The sequence below is a fragment of the Macrotis lagotis genome, chromosome 7 (assembly GCF_037893015.1).
Source record: "Macrotis lagotis isolate mMagLag1 chromosome 7, bilby.v1.9.chrom.fasta, whole genome shotgun sequence".
Lineage (NCBI taxonomy): Eukaryota > Metazoa > Chordata > Mammalia > Peramelemorphia > Peramelidae > Macrotis > Macrotis lagotis.
The window spans coordinates 23,006,237-23,021,488 of NC_133664.1; the positions used below are offsets into that span (position 1 = coordinate 23,006,237).

Below are 15,252 nucleotides of genomic sequence, written 5' to 3' on the forward strand. Positions count from 1 at the left end.
CCCTAGCTGTGTGGTCTTGGGCAAGCCACTTAACCCCATTGCCTTGCAAAAACTAAAAAACAAACAAAAAAGGTGAGAAAAAAATCCCACCTCTTCCCAGCTGTAGAGAGAACTTCTGGCAGGGACTGGGAATGAGAGGGAATTAAATAGAAATCCCATATGTAATACACCCTGCCTGGGGGGCAACTAGAGCCAAAACAATGTTCAAGGGGCAGCTGAAGGGGATACAATAGCTCGGAAAAAATGACATATCCTCTTAAATCCTTCTTTACTGAATGCTCCATTTAGAAAGCACCTGCTGGGTGGAGTTTGCCATTTATAGGAATAGCATCTTCTCTCCAAAACAACCAGGGCATTGAGCACAGAGAGAGCCTGTGGTCCAGGTCTTGTCCAACCCCCCAGAATGTCCTTCCTCTTCCTGCCAGTCCCAGAGAGCCTTTCTGCCCGCACCAGCCAATACTCACTCGGTGGCTGAGCCATGAGTTGGGGATCTCGGGTCGCCCTCTGTCTCTCAAGACGTTGTCTTTCATGCTCTCCACGCAGGGGTGCTCCCTCACTTTGGAACCAAACGGTGGCTCATATTCCTTGACCTCTGCGAAGAGAATATACAAAGACAGCCAATGAGAAGGGTAGCAGTGTGAGGATGGACTGTCCAATTGATGAGAGGTGGGCAGTGGAGTGCACCAAACTGCATGGGCTGTGGGGAAGGGTAGGCAAGAGAGTGTAAATAAACCAGAGCCCACCACCCATAGTGGAAAGAGCCCTGGCTCTCGAGTCAGGTGGATTCAAATCTTCCCTCTGATGCTTCTCTTTTTGGTGACCTTGGGTAAGTCATATGTCTTTCCTCGATTTGCCCTCTTCCCCTCAACTATGAAAGTTTCCTCATCTATAAAATGAGGAGGTTTGAATTGTTGCCAACATCCCCTTTTATGGAAAAAGAGAAGTGACAGCCCAGGGTTATAGAGGGAAGATAGCAATCTTCAATCCATAAAATGAGGTTACAGTCCTAAATGCTTCCTATGGTCCCTTCTGATCCCTAGTCTTGTATTTCGTATAAGAATAAGGGCAAGACCAAGCAAGTCCACTGGTCTATGGTTACAGTCAAATCACTGAGCATAATGCTCTGCAAACAGTTAAGTGCATAATGAAGTCTTACATTTATCTACCAATTTCAGGTGAGGAAACTTTTCCCACGTAATTTAGACTCTTACAGCACAGCCTAGAACAGGGTCTGGCAAACTATGGCCTGCCATGGTTTTTGCGTGACCCACCCATTAAGAAGAGCTATCCACTTTCTGACAGAGATGTTGGAATCTGGACAAGATCGAGACATGCATTTTTGGAAATGATTGGTGTAGGGTTGTCTTATTTGATTATGTATATCTATTTTAAAGGGTTGGGGGTAAGGAGATATAGATAGATAGATAGATAGATAGATAGATAGATAGATAGATAGATAGATAGATAGATAGACAGACAGACAGTCAATCAGGTAGGTAGGTAGAAAGGAAGAGAGATGGATGGATGGATGGATAGATAGATAGATAGATAGATAGATAGATAGATAGATAGATAGATAGATAGATAGACAGACAGACAGTCAATCAGGTAGGTAGGTAGAAAGGAAGAGAGATGGATGGATGGATGATAGATAGATAGATAGATAGATAGATAGATAGATAGATAGATAGATAGATAGACAGACAGATAGTCAATCAGGTAGGTAGGTAGAAAGGAAGAGAGATGATGGATGGATGGATAGATAGATAGATAGATAGATAGATAGATAGACAGACAGATAGTCAATCAGGTAGGTAGGTAGAAAGGAAGAGAGATGATGGATGGATGGATAGATAGATAGATAGATAGATAGATAGATAGATAGATAGATAGATAGATAGATAGAATAGATGGATGTAGAGGCTTGTTAATAGAAGATATACACACATATATATATGATAGAGTGAGAGGGAGAAAAGGAGGAAGGGAAAGAGAGAGAGAGACAGAGACAGAGACAGAGGGACAGAGAGAGAGAGAGAACAAACTCACAGATCACTGGGCCAATGAGCACAGCCTGGTATGACAGTCCCTAGGGTAATCTCCATGCCAAGATGTTACATCAATTGGTAGGAATTAAGATTTTATAACATAATAATGATTAAAAAACCATCTCTTTCAGAGTACTTTGCATGGGGCAGGGTGGAGTGGGTCTCCCTCTCTCACCCAGGCCAATACTGATGGGCACAACAGCGTTGACTCCCTCCGTTTTCTGACCTTGGCTGGCCCGGGAGTCTGTGGCCCTTGGCTCCCAGTGGCTTCCACTATAATGGTGCCAGCTAGAGAAGACTTCTGATTGGTTTGACCTATTGCAGCTCAGAGCTCTCCAGCTCTCTGCCAGTCCCAGCTTCACTATCAGCTGGGACCATAGGGATTCAGGGACCAGAGGGAGCTTGTTTTAAAACCAAGTGTGATAGTCCAGCCAAGTTCTTGGAGGAAGCAGAGGATGGCAAGGAAGACTTCCATCCCTGGAAGACAGAGACTGTTCCAGGGATTGTCTTTTCTTTCCAGACAGTTTGGTGAGAGGACATGGGAGAGTTTCTTCTCCACCCAGGGGTGATGGAACTCTCCCTCCTGTCAATATTACCTAGCTGATATATAGAAAGAAGGTGAACAAGTTGGGCAGAGGCTGGCAGAATCTGGTCTTCCAGACTGACTTCGGGGTTGATTTTGGATTTTTTTTTCCTGTTTCACTTAAGGCTTAATATTTCACAGAACGTGGGCCTACCAGTCCCTGAATGATCTATTACCTGGAAGAATATTCTTTAAAACTGAAGGAACTTTTAAAAAATATCCCTTGGATTAAACTGATTTTAAAAAGTAGAAGGAACCTTAAGAATCTACAGTCAACCCCTTCATTCCAGGAGAAGACGAAAGCCCAAGTTCATGTCATAAATGGGAGCATCAGAATTAGAATTAAGAACTCCAGATTCTGACTAGGCCTGTTTCCTCCAGCTTCTAGGAAAGGTATCTCACAAACACAATTAAAAAATAGGCACAGCTCACTCTTCTGGGTCACCACTACTCCTTAATCACAGGTTGGCTTTCTGTCCTCTCCCTGCACTCCCAAATACCTTTTTTTTGTGAAGATGGAAGGGTGGGGGGGGCATCATTTTTCCAAAACTGGGTTCATACTTTGTCATGGGTTTGTATTTCCTAGGCAAAAATCATTAACTTTATCTAGGAACCAGAGCAAAAAACAAAACAAAACTGGTTATCTGAGGGGTTAGGAGAGGGGGAAGAAGTCACATTGGGATACAGTAGAAAGAAGCCATTGGATTTGGAGACAAAACTCCTGAATTCAAATGTGTCCTCTTTAAGTATTTAACTTACTAGGTGGCCTAGACCGCAGGTAGCTGCTGTTATTATCATTCAGTTATTTTTCAGTTGTGTCCCATTCTTCATGAACCCATTTAGGGTTTCCCATCAAAGATACTAGAATGGTTTGTCACTTCCTTCTCCAGTTCATTTTCCATATGAAGAAACTGAGGCAAACACGGTGAAGTGCCTCGCCCAGGGTCACACAACCAGTAAATGTCTAAGGCTGGATTTGAACTCAGCTCTTCCTGATTCCAAGCTTGTCACTGTATACTGTAACCATCTTGCAGCCCCCCCAGGTCTTGGGTAACTCAACTGTAAAATGAAAGAATTGGACCAGATGCTTTCTACAGTGCCTCCCAGGTAAGAGTGACATCTGGCTATGTTTGTGATGACTAGCTTCCTTCTACTTAACCTATGTCAGCTCTGAGAAGCTGGGAACAACAGTCATGGTGTTGTCTCCTTCTAAACAGCTCCCCTCCCCCCAAGACCAATCCATCATCAAAAGCCTTAATTGAACACTTTATTCCTGGAAACCACTGCCAACTTCAACTGAATCCTACTCCAAATGCCTTTTTTGTTCCTTGCAGGAGGAGAGAGAGAATGGTTGTCACCCACAAAATGGGTGAATCAGGTTTTTAAAGTGACAACCTTATTCATCAGTGTGTGGATGGACAGATTTGTGTCTATTACCCATAAATATGAATTCTTGAAATTTCTGGTCAAAACAGTGCCCATCCTGAGCCTGACTTTCTGTAGGGAGAAGCCCATAAGCTGAACATTAAATCTGGAGCCAGAAGAACTTGAGAAATCCCCTAGGATCATGGGATCACAGAATGAGCTGGAAGATTATCTTAGGGGTTAAGGATCCTTATTTTAGAGATGAGGAAACTCACTGTTGACTTGGGATGATTCATTTCCCTTCCCTAGGAACAAGCATTGCACTGAAAGTCTACTGTCTCCTTCCATTACACCAGGGTCTCATTTGTCTACTGTTCAGGATGGGTGCTCATAAACTATGGGATCTGGGTTCAAATCTTTCCTCTCTCTGCCCTAACAAGCAAGTCACTATAATCCTGCTCTCAGTCAAGATTTCTTGGTGAAATGAAGAAGCTGGACTCTGATAAAAGTCTGGGGTTAAATGTTCCTTTTACTTAGAAAGAGAGGCAATATGATAGGTATACAGAGGAGTTGAGAAGGCTTGGGTTCAAGTCTATCTCAGACACATACTGACTATGACCCTCTACAAATATCTTCAGCTCTCAGGACCCCCAGATTAGATTCTAAGAACAGATGTTGATCTGCCCAGGCAGAGAGAGGGTCCTCATGGAGAATTCCTTCTCTCTACGTTCCCCAAACTCAGGGGAAAGGACAAAGTATGGACGGGGTGAGAATCTGCCTGAAAAACATAGAGGTTAGAGATCTTTTTTAAAATTTGAACATGATTTTGATATGAGGAAGAATAGCATCTATCCCCAGAGAAAGAAGTAATGGTTATGAATAGAGACTGAAGCATACTGTTTTAACTTTATTTTTCTTAAGGTTTCTTTTTTAGAGGTGTTGGGATAGCCTATGTTTTCTTTCACAACATGGCTTTTAGGGAAATGTTTTGCACGACTCCACATTAATAACCATATCAAATTGCTTGTGGGGGGGGAGGGGGAGAGGGGAGAAAGGGAGAGAATTTTAAACATTTAAAAATGAATGTTAAACATTATTTTTACACAAACTGGGGGAAAAGAAAATACTAAATAAAAAATTAAAATAAAGGAAAAAAATCACTGTACAACCCTGGCAACAAGACAAATTTTGATGTTCATTTATTTCTATCAAATCCTACTCTTTGTGACCCCATTTTAGGGCTTTCTGGGCAAAGATATTGGAGTGGTTTATCATTTCCTCCTCCACTCACTTTACAGATGGGGAAACTGAGGGAAATGCTATGACAAACAGAATGGTTAAATAAATTGGCGTCTCATGTCATTAAGCAAGAGGAACTTGGGTAAGTTTTTTACAGAATGATGAGACATGATAAAGTCAAGCTAGAAGAAACAAGAATACTCAAATGATGGGCAGGGAAGGGGAAAAGTAAGTGAGAACCAGTGGGCAAAAGTTCTGTTGGGACCATAAAGAGAGAGATTGGAAAGTTCTACTTTCTGCACTTAAATTAATTTACTATCTTATTTACTAAACAATTTTATTTTGGTTTACTAATATAGAACATTAAGTTTTTTTTTAATAAATCTATTAATGCATGAGGACTTCCCATTAGAGTGAAATTCCCTGAAGGGCAGGAGCTATTTCATTTCAGTTTTTTGTACCCCCACAGACAGGGAGGCTCGGTCTAGAGTGTCAAGCCTAGACTCAGGAAGACCCATTTTCTTTAGTTCAAATCTGTCTTCAGACATTAACTATGTGACCCTGGTTGTCACTTTATCTGTCTGCCTTGGTTTCCTCATATGTAAAATGAGCTGGAGAGGGAAAGGGTAACAAGGAAACTCCAAATAGGGTCACAGAGAGTCAGACACAACTGAACAACAACACAACAAAAAATGCAAATTTTTACAATTTTTACAAGACTCATATTGAACATTTCATCAATGCTTCTTGGTTGAGAATAAAAACATGGAACACTATATGAAATGGAATTATTTTTAGCCTTTTTCTAGTTTGGACTCCATCCAGACCTGATTAAAAAGTATCAGGGAGGATTATAGAATTGCAAGACGTTTGTTATTAATAAGACCAAATGATGTTTCTATAGCAATGGACCAGTTACATGATGGTACAACCTGTGAAGAAGGTACCACAATGTGACCATTTCCATTGTACAAATGAGGAAACTAAGGTTTGCCCAGGGTCTCACAACCATAAGCATCAGAATCGGATTTTGAATCTAGGTTTTCCGCGAATCTATTATTGGACTGTCTACACCCTAGAGACTACTACACTGCCTCCCAAAGATGATGTAATAGCAAACCTTCCTCCTTCCTCAAATCATGTGCTGCCAAGTCAGCAGGGTTTTTTAATCAAAACCAGTTCCTGTTTCTGCCTTGGCTCCAGAGACGGCACACCAGCCATCCCGACTCCCCTTCCTCCATCCCTGCCTGAAGTCACAGCAGCCCTTTCTGAAGACAGTGATTTCCTTGACTGTTTAAGCGTAACTTTTCCTCCCTTCGGGGCTCTTGGGTCACCCCAGGTTTGGGGGGCCGGGCTCACTGAGAAAGTCTTGGCATCTCCAGATTGATGCCAATGTTTTTAATTTCTGGTCATGAGAGAAATTCAACTTTCCTGGCCCTCTCCATCTACTTCACTCTGAAGGCAGGTCTTTGGGGGAGAAATAATATTCCTCTGGAATCCCAGCATCTGGTGCACAGCTGTGGTGCTGATGAAGTGAATGGGAAAGCTTTCCCCAAGTAGTGCCCCAGAGTTTCTCAATTTGCATTCCAAATGAGGCTCCCCAGGAAAACTGGGGCAACTCAGCCTGGCCTAGGCTCTTATTTGCCTCCTCTCTGTTGCTGACTTTATTGGGGGAAGGAGGGGCCTGGCGATGCTTCTAGCAATCCAAGGATGACCTCAATGGCCTTCATGGGTTTCTGTTACTCGCTAGCTTAAATTCTTGCTTGCTTTGCTGCCTTGCCAATCCTGAGGACATGAAAATGGAAGCCTAGATATGTCTAGTTCTACCAAAGGCTGCCCTGAAAGGCTCTGTTGCTACCATTTATTCCTACTGCTTTCCCTAACCTCAACCTAGAAGCTGGATCCACACAGTAGAATTATCAGTGATCTTGGTGGAGGCCAGGGTCAAGGAACTCACCCCGCCCCCAATGAATAAAACTTAGTTTCCAACTTCCCTCATAGAAACAAAACAAAAAGTTAACTCTAAATCCCATCTACCATCATTTCCCCTTTTTCTCCATCTACATCCAAAACCTGAAAATTGAATGTGACTTTGGAGCAATTCGGCTGTAATTTAAAATTTCAGTGCTCTGATCACGTGCCTCTGCTACCACAAGTGCAGATGAATGATTTGGTGGGGACCAGGGATTACAGTTGCGACAGGCGGTCTGAGATAATCTGGGGGGACTCTTCAGCACCCTAGAATGGGGGCTCTTAATCTTGCCTTCAGGGGGATGTAGATGAAGAGAGCAGAGAGAGTTTAGTTTCTCTCATGGCCTCCAAAAAGAGGTTAAGTGCTAGAGATTTTCGGCAATACATCAACTTGAACAGGGAAAAAAATGTTTATTTCAGATTTTTATTTTCACTAATCTTTGGCTTCCTTTCCAAGTATTCTTTTTTTTTTTGGATTTAAGAACATTATTCTGAGAAGAGGTCTGAATATTTTTTACCAGACTGTCCAAGGAATTCATGGACAAAAAAAGTTTAATAACCCCACTATGGATCCTTGGGAAGATCATCGAAAGGTTAGGAAAGTATGTACCAAGGAAATAAGTTCATAGCAAGGAAAAAAGTAATAAATAGTAATAAGCTGAATTCATATCTAGTTCTCTTTACTAGTCCTTGGAACTTTCTAGGGAGACATTTATCCTATATACGAATTATGTAAACATGTATATATGTATAGATGTGATGATGTTTGTACTTCATTCTTTTTTTTTTTAGTTTTATTTATTTAAGGCAATGGAGTCTAAGAGTGGAGTTAAGAATGATTTGCCCAAGGTCATGCAACTAGGCAATTATTGAGGCTGCAATGCGGGTCCTCTTGATTCCAGGGCAGGTACTCTACCCACTGTGCCACCTAGCTGCCCTTACCCTTCCTTCTTGAAGAAGACCCTGACATTTGGGAGGTGATGCCATAACAAGCACATGAATTAGATTGGAGTGAAGGGGGTTGCCAGCTTCACTTCCTCCTCCAAAGCCATCTGGGTCCAGTGGCCAGATAGGAATCAGGATGACTGGAGATGGCCTTGGATGAGAGGTAATCAGGGTGAAGTGACTTGCCTAGGGTCACACAGCTAATAAATATTAAGTAACTGAGATCACATTTGAACTCAGGTCCTCTTGACTCCAGGGATGTTGCTCTACCCACTGCGCCACCTAGCACGTATGTATGTATGTGTGTGTGTGTGTGTGTGTGTGTGTATATATATATATATATAGATAGATAGATAGATAGATATAGATAAATATCTCAATAGATGGGTATGCACAAATATACATAAATGCATATGTAATGTGTGGGTGTGTAAATATGTGTATATCTTATTTGTATATAGCTGTTCTCATACTGTCTCTCTCCACTGGGTTATAAACTCCTTATGTGTTTGTCTCCTTTTGCATGCCCAGGGCTTAAGAAGGTACCTGGCTTAAATAAATGCTGGTTGATTTATGCAAGGGACAAGGGTGATCTTTGAAAGTAAAAGGTATTTGTAAACACTGAATTTGGTGAGGTTCTGTCTTGAGTCTTCAGAGGGAAGACTTAAGAAACATCTTGTCACCCCAAATTAGGCGTATGTCAGAGAGGAGACTTGAACCCAGGTCTTCCTGAATCCAAGGCAAGTTCTCTATCCATTGTACTTCTCTTTATATTGAGGAAGAGAAGGTCTGGTGTTAAGCAAACCTCCCCTTCAGAATGATCAAATGGATTAATATATGTGAGGTGCTTTGCCAACTTTAAAGCCATATAAATTGCTGGTTATTAATATTGTTGTGGTTGTTATTATGTGAAAGTCCATAGAAAGGATCAAAGAAAGGCACTGGACTAAAGCAATTTTCAGAGAATATCAAAAGGCGATTGGGAGGGAAGAAACAGGAAGGTGGGATTGAGATCAAACCAAAGACTGGAGTCGCCTTTTTCCTGTTCCTAAAGAGTTTTCTGGTCTGATTCTGAAGGTTATGAAGGGTTCACTCAGTCTTCCTTCCTAGGGAAACTGTGTTTATATCTCTTCTAAGTTTGGTCCGTGTGGAAGGAGGGGTAGGGAGCTTGGCTCTTCCACCAGCCCAATTCTGCCAGGCTCAGCAAAGAGCAACAGGAAAGGTTTGGGGTGATGGATAACAATGAGAGATTCTAGGACCGGAAACTCACAACAAACCCTTAATAAGTGGTATGCTGTTCGAACAAGGCATGAGAGATACGGCTCAAGTCTGCTGATTATCAGATACCAAGATGGAGAGATTAAATGAAGTCTTCTGTCACTGACATCAGCAAAATCTGAAATGAGCTCGCCATTTTGGAAAAAGGTTCCATTTTGGAATGGTTAGACTTTTGAGCTAAAACCTATGGACTTCAAAATTGATTTGGGCTACTTAACCTTTTTTTCCCCTAGGTTTTTGCAAGGCAATGGGGTTAAGTGGCTTGCCCAGGGCCACACAGCTAGGTCATTATTAAGTGTCTGAGACCGGATTTGAACCCAAGTCCTCCTGACTCCAGGGCTGGTACTTTATCCACTGAGCTACCTAGCCACCCCTGGGCTACTTAGTCTTGATAGAGGCTGCATGAAATAGGTGGAGAGATAACAGATCTGAGTCTAGAAAAACCTAGAGTACATTACTGTCTCTGACATTCGTTGACAGATGTTACAACTTCTTGGGGAACCTAGAGGACTCTAAGCTGTAAAACAAGGTCATTGATGGAGGGAATTCCCTCACTAGGAGTTCCTTATGGCAAAGATTCTCTTATAAGGCTAATAATCCTAGAAAAATGTTTAAGTTGGAAGGCAACTCGATGATCATTTATTACAACCAATACATCTCTCAAAAGAATACCCACTCTTTTGGTATTTGAAAGTTGGAAGGGAACTCTGAGGCCATGCAATATAATCTACATAGAAAACAAGCTCCCCACTATCCCACAAGTCCACACTTGTGGGATGTATGTGGGGAATACATCCCACAAATAAAATGAGTCACTCAGTCTCTACTTGAAGACGTGAATTGAAAGGGAATTCACTATTTCCCAATGGAGGACTCTGATTGTTCAAGACACGGTTTCCTCCCATCAAACATGACTTGGCCTTGGTGCAGTTTCCTCTATTTGAATGAGAACATGTAAATGCGTTTATAAACCTAGATCCAGCTGAGAAATCCCAGAACATGCCATCAAGCGTTCTAAACTTCAAAGACATCGATTTCTTTTTTTTTTTAAATTAAGAATTTATTGGAATTCTCATGGGTTCATGCACTATCAGGTCTCAAAAGGAAACTGTTATCTCTTCCTGCTTTTTGGGCAGCTAGGTGGCTCAGTGGATAAAGCATCGGCCTTGAAGTCAGGAGTACCTGGGTTCAAATCCAGCCTCAGACACTTAATAATTACCTAGCTGTGTGGCCTTGGGCAAGCCACTTAACCCCATTGCCTTGCAAAATCTAAAAAAAAAAAAAAAAAAAAAAAAAAAAGGGAAACTGTTTAGATCGAAAACTTCTTAAAGGCAGCGTAGAGTGGATATAGCTGTATAAATCAGAGAATATGACAGCTGAAAGAGATCTTGGGCATTATCTAATCCACTTACGAGAAAGATTAGAAGTGGAGAGGTGAAATATCTTGGTCTAAAGTGCTACAACAAGCTAACAGATGATGGGCCAGAACTAATACCCACCTCTCATTTAATGCTCAATTCATTGTGTTTATTTTAGTATGCTGCCTCTAATACTTGAGTGGCATTGGGTAAGTCTTTTAACCCCTACAGGTCTCATACTCCTCATCTATAAAATTAATTAGATTACTCCTTTGGGGCTTTTAAACTCCCTTCAAACTCTAAATTAATGATCTCTTGATCTTTCTATGCCTTCAGTGATATTTCTAACATAGCAAGGATTTGAAAAAAAAACTTTTTTAGTGAATGGTTGAATGAATGAATAAATGAATATATTTGGCTTCAATTTTGTAGGTAACTGCTCTGAAAAATCAAAAATCATAGGATCACAAATTTAGAGTAGGAAGAGACCCTGGGAACTGCTTATTCTAACCATGTCCTTTTGTAGATGAGGAAACTGAGGCCCAAGGAAGAAAAAGGTATTGTTCAAAGTTTTACAGCTAGTAAAGGAGAGACAAGATTTGATCTTGGAATCTCAAATCTTTGATTCTTTAACCAAACTTAAAAAACAAAACAAAAAGGAACTCATCATTTGAAAACATGAATGTTTTCTTGTTCCACCAGTAATTTTCTAGGAAACATGTATCTTTTATTACGTACAGCTCTCCCGTTCCCTACCCAGCCAACTGTTCACTAAAAGCTTCCATTTTAAATGCATGATACCCAATCATACATACCTCCTATCTCATTGCAGCGGGATGTCATTTCCCAGAGAACCAAGGCCATGGAATATACATCTGTTTGCTTGAAGGACTCCATATTCTCCAGGTTCATTCTGGATTCTAAAACCTCGGGAGCCATGTATCTTGCTGTCCCAACCTGAAACCGAACAGAAAAAATAGTTATAGTTTGATTTTCAAAATATGACAATGTTCAGGCCCATAGTTAAGGCTATGGGAATTTTTTAAAAGTCTTAAAATTTCTTCTCTACCAATATCTTGTAAGTCATTGTTTAAATGGGTTCAAGCAATAAGATCACCAGTGGGTCCAAGAAGTTATAGGTCTAGTACATCATACCCTGAGAGAATTGTAAGTAGTGGGGTGATGGTAGCATTTTGGGGAGTTACTTTCCTGTATCTCTCCATGAGATCATGGGTCAGTCAATTGAATTGACAAATTTCACCCTAATAAATGTGGTTTCTGATTCATTTGAACAAGAAGGAAAAGAAAGAAAGAAAAAGAAATGTGTTAGGTGGATTCTGTGGGTAAAGAAGGAAATCAAAGCAGACCAAAAACCCAATATTCAATCATGGAACTGAGTCAAACTTGGGTTTCTGGACAATCCCCAAGACCAAGTGTCTCATAAGACAATGCTGGCTGACTAGACATGAATGTGCTGTCAATGAGTACATTTAATAGTAAACATCCATTTAATTAGTAAATCTGTTATGCATTAATAATTAAAGAATTTAGCATGATCATACATTCATACATATGCATACATAGAAACACCTTTCAGATCAGATGGGTGATTTTCATTTGTATTGGGAACTGGACAGTAAAGAAATTTCCTCTACCCATTTGGCTTGTCCCTTTTCTGCAAAATATAATTCCAGAATGTTCACTGAGAAGTGACTTGCCCAGGCTCCCAGGGTCAATCTGTGTCAGAGGCAGGACTTAAACCCAGATCTACTCGGCTCTGAGGTCAGCTTTGTATCTATCATGGTGTCTGCCTCTCATGCCAACTCTGTTTTAAATACCTAATATCTTTCAATAAATAACTTCCTCAGGTGGCCTAGCTCTACCAGATATAAAACTAAATTATAAAGTGGCGTGCATCAACACTGTCTGGTACTGATCAAGAATAGACCAGTGGATTAGAATAAGTACAAAAGATACAAAAGATGATTACAGTAATCTGTTGGTTGACAAACTCAAAGACTGCTGCCTCTAAGATAAGAACTCACTATACAAAAAAAAAACTGTTGGGAAAGCAGGAAAACAGTATGGCAAAAGCTAGACATGGACCCACATCTCACACCTTATAACAAAATAAAGTCAAAATGGGTACAGAGTTGAGACATAAACGGTGGTACCATAGATCAAGAACTATTCTATCAGACCTAAGGAAAAGGAGAAATTTATGACCAAATAAGAAATAGAGTACAATATAAATTGCAAAATAGATGATTTTGACTATATTAAATTGAAAATTTTGTGCTAATAAAACTAATGCAGCCAAGATTAGAAGGAAAACAGAAAGTCAGGAAACAATTTTCACAGCTAGGGCTTCTGAAAAGGTCTCAATTCTCAAATGAAGAGAATTGAATCAAAGTCCTTCCTCAAATGAAAAATGGTCAAAGGATAGGAACAGGCCTTTTTCAAAAGAAGAAATTAAAGCTATATATTTAATCATAAGAAAAATGCTCCAAATCATTAGTTATTAGAGAAATGCAAATTAAAACAACTACACCATTTCATACCTATCAGATGACTAAAAGGGAAAAATTATAAATGTTGGAGAGGTTGTGGAAAGTGTGGGACATTAATGCATTGTTGGTGGAGTTGTGAATTAATTCAACCATTTTGGAGAGCAAAATGGAACTATGCCCAAAGAACAATAAAACTGATCATACCCTTTGACCTAGCAATACCAGGACTAGGCCTATATCCAAAAGAAATCACAAAAAATGGGAAAAGTTCCAATGTTCGATGTTCATTTATAGCAGCTCTTTTCCAAAGAATTGGAAATTGAGAGGATGCCCATCAATTGAGGAATGGCTGAACAATCTTATGGAACACTGTTGTTCTATTAAAAAAAAAAACCATGAAGGTTGGACTCTAGAGAAGCATGGAATGAACTCCAGGAACTGATGCTGAGCAAAGGGAGCAGAACCAAGAGAATAAGGTACACATTAACAACACTGTAATCTGACCGCCTATGATGGATGCAGCTCCTCTCAGCAGTTCAGAGATTTAGGACAACCCTGGGAAACCTATTATGGACAGCACCATCCACATTCAGAGGAAAACAAAAGGAAATTTAAAAAACTCACAAAATCTGATTGTATACTGTGTTCACCTAACTTCTCTTATGTTTTTCTCTTCCTATCCCATGGTTTTCTTTCTTTTCCCTTAGTCCTAATTCCTCATACCCAAAATGACTAATACGTAAACAAGCTAAATACAAATCAACCTGCACAACTTTTACTACACTGTTCGCCACTGAGGAGAGGGGGATGGGAAGGGAAGGTGGTAGAAAAATATGTACCTTATAAACATACAAATGGATGAATGTTGAAAACCTTTCACAGTATGTAATTGGAAAAATAAAATATTCATAAAAATAAATAATGTCCTCTGAGACTGTTTCCTCATATTAAAGAAAGAAAGTAAAGACTGTACCCATAGCAATTATTCTGAGTTGTAGAGAGATTTAAATTAAATGATACAAAGTTTGAAACTTTAAAAAACATATGCAAACTTTTTTTAAAAAGTAGGTTCTAAAAATATCCATAAATATTATTTACTTGGCCTCCTGCCTTCCACTGAATAAGCCTTGTTTACTGAATTAAACTGGATACAAGCTTTCCACCCCCATGGAAGGCCACAAAAATAGTTCATGTTTTGGAAGATAAGCAATGCATAGGAATACCAGTATTGGACGACTGACAAAAATAGTGTGCTCCTACATGTAGCCCATGTTTTTGAGGTTGACGAGTTAACATAGCAAATAAGGAAATGCCAAACCTCAGGGTCTGCTTATCTCTCCCCTCACTATATGTCAGATCATTATTCATACTCCTACCAGACAACAGAAAAAATACGACTGTCATTTTGTCATGTTAGATCTTTGTTTCTGAAATATGAAGACCTTTTCATCCTGACCACATCACATTGGAAACTGTACAAGTGAGAATTTACCATGTAACAAAGAGTTTCTTGGTTTGTAGCTTCTAAAAGTGCAGAAAAAGACAAAACCCTCCAACTCAATGCTCTGCTGTTGAGTGGTGTGGTGGGAAGAAGATTGGGCTGAAGAGTCAAAAGACTTGAGTTCAAATTCCAACTTGGTCAATTCTTAGTTCACTGTGTGACATGGACAAGTTTTAGCCTTTCTGGACCTGTTTACTAATAAATTAAAAGATGGCATCAAGACGGGTGATGGTACCTTCCTCTTGAGCTATTGAAAGGAAAAAGTATAGAAGCCATGCAAACAGCTATACGTCAAAGCATTGAAAATTCAAATAGGAAAATGGAAGATAGTTGTTGCTGTCAAAGATGGAGATGATATATCAGAGAGTTGAGGGGCCAACCCAAAGTTCAGTTCTACTTAGATTTCTTTTTTCTTTAATTTTTTTTTTATAATTTAAGGCAATGGGGTTAAGAG

At 40.1% G+C, this 15,252-nt stretch overlaps 1 protein-coding gene across 1 annotated transcript in view; it reads right to left on the bottom strand.

Annotated features, from left to right (window-relative positions):
- Positions 1-15,252, bottom strand: part of TGFBR2 (transforming growth factor beta receptor 2) — an 86,806-nt gene that overhangs the window by 4,830 nt on the left and 66,724 nt on the right. Inside the window, exons 5-6 of the mRNA XM_074195632.1 lie at positions 11,603-11,744; positions 465-592 (exon numbers count right to left, since the gene is read on the bottom strand). Of these exons, the coding sequence (XP_074051733.1) occupies positions 465-592; positions 11,603-11,744 (270 nt within the window). The remainder of the gene's footprint in view (positions 1-464; positions 593-11,602; positions 11,745-15,252) is intronic.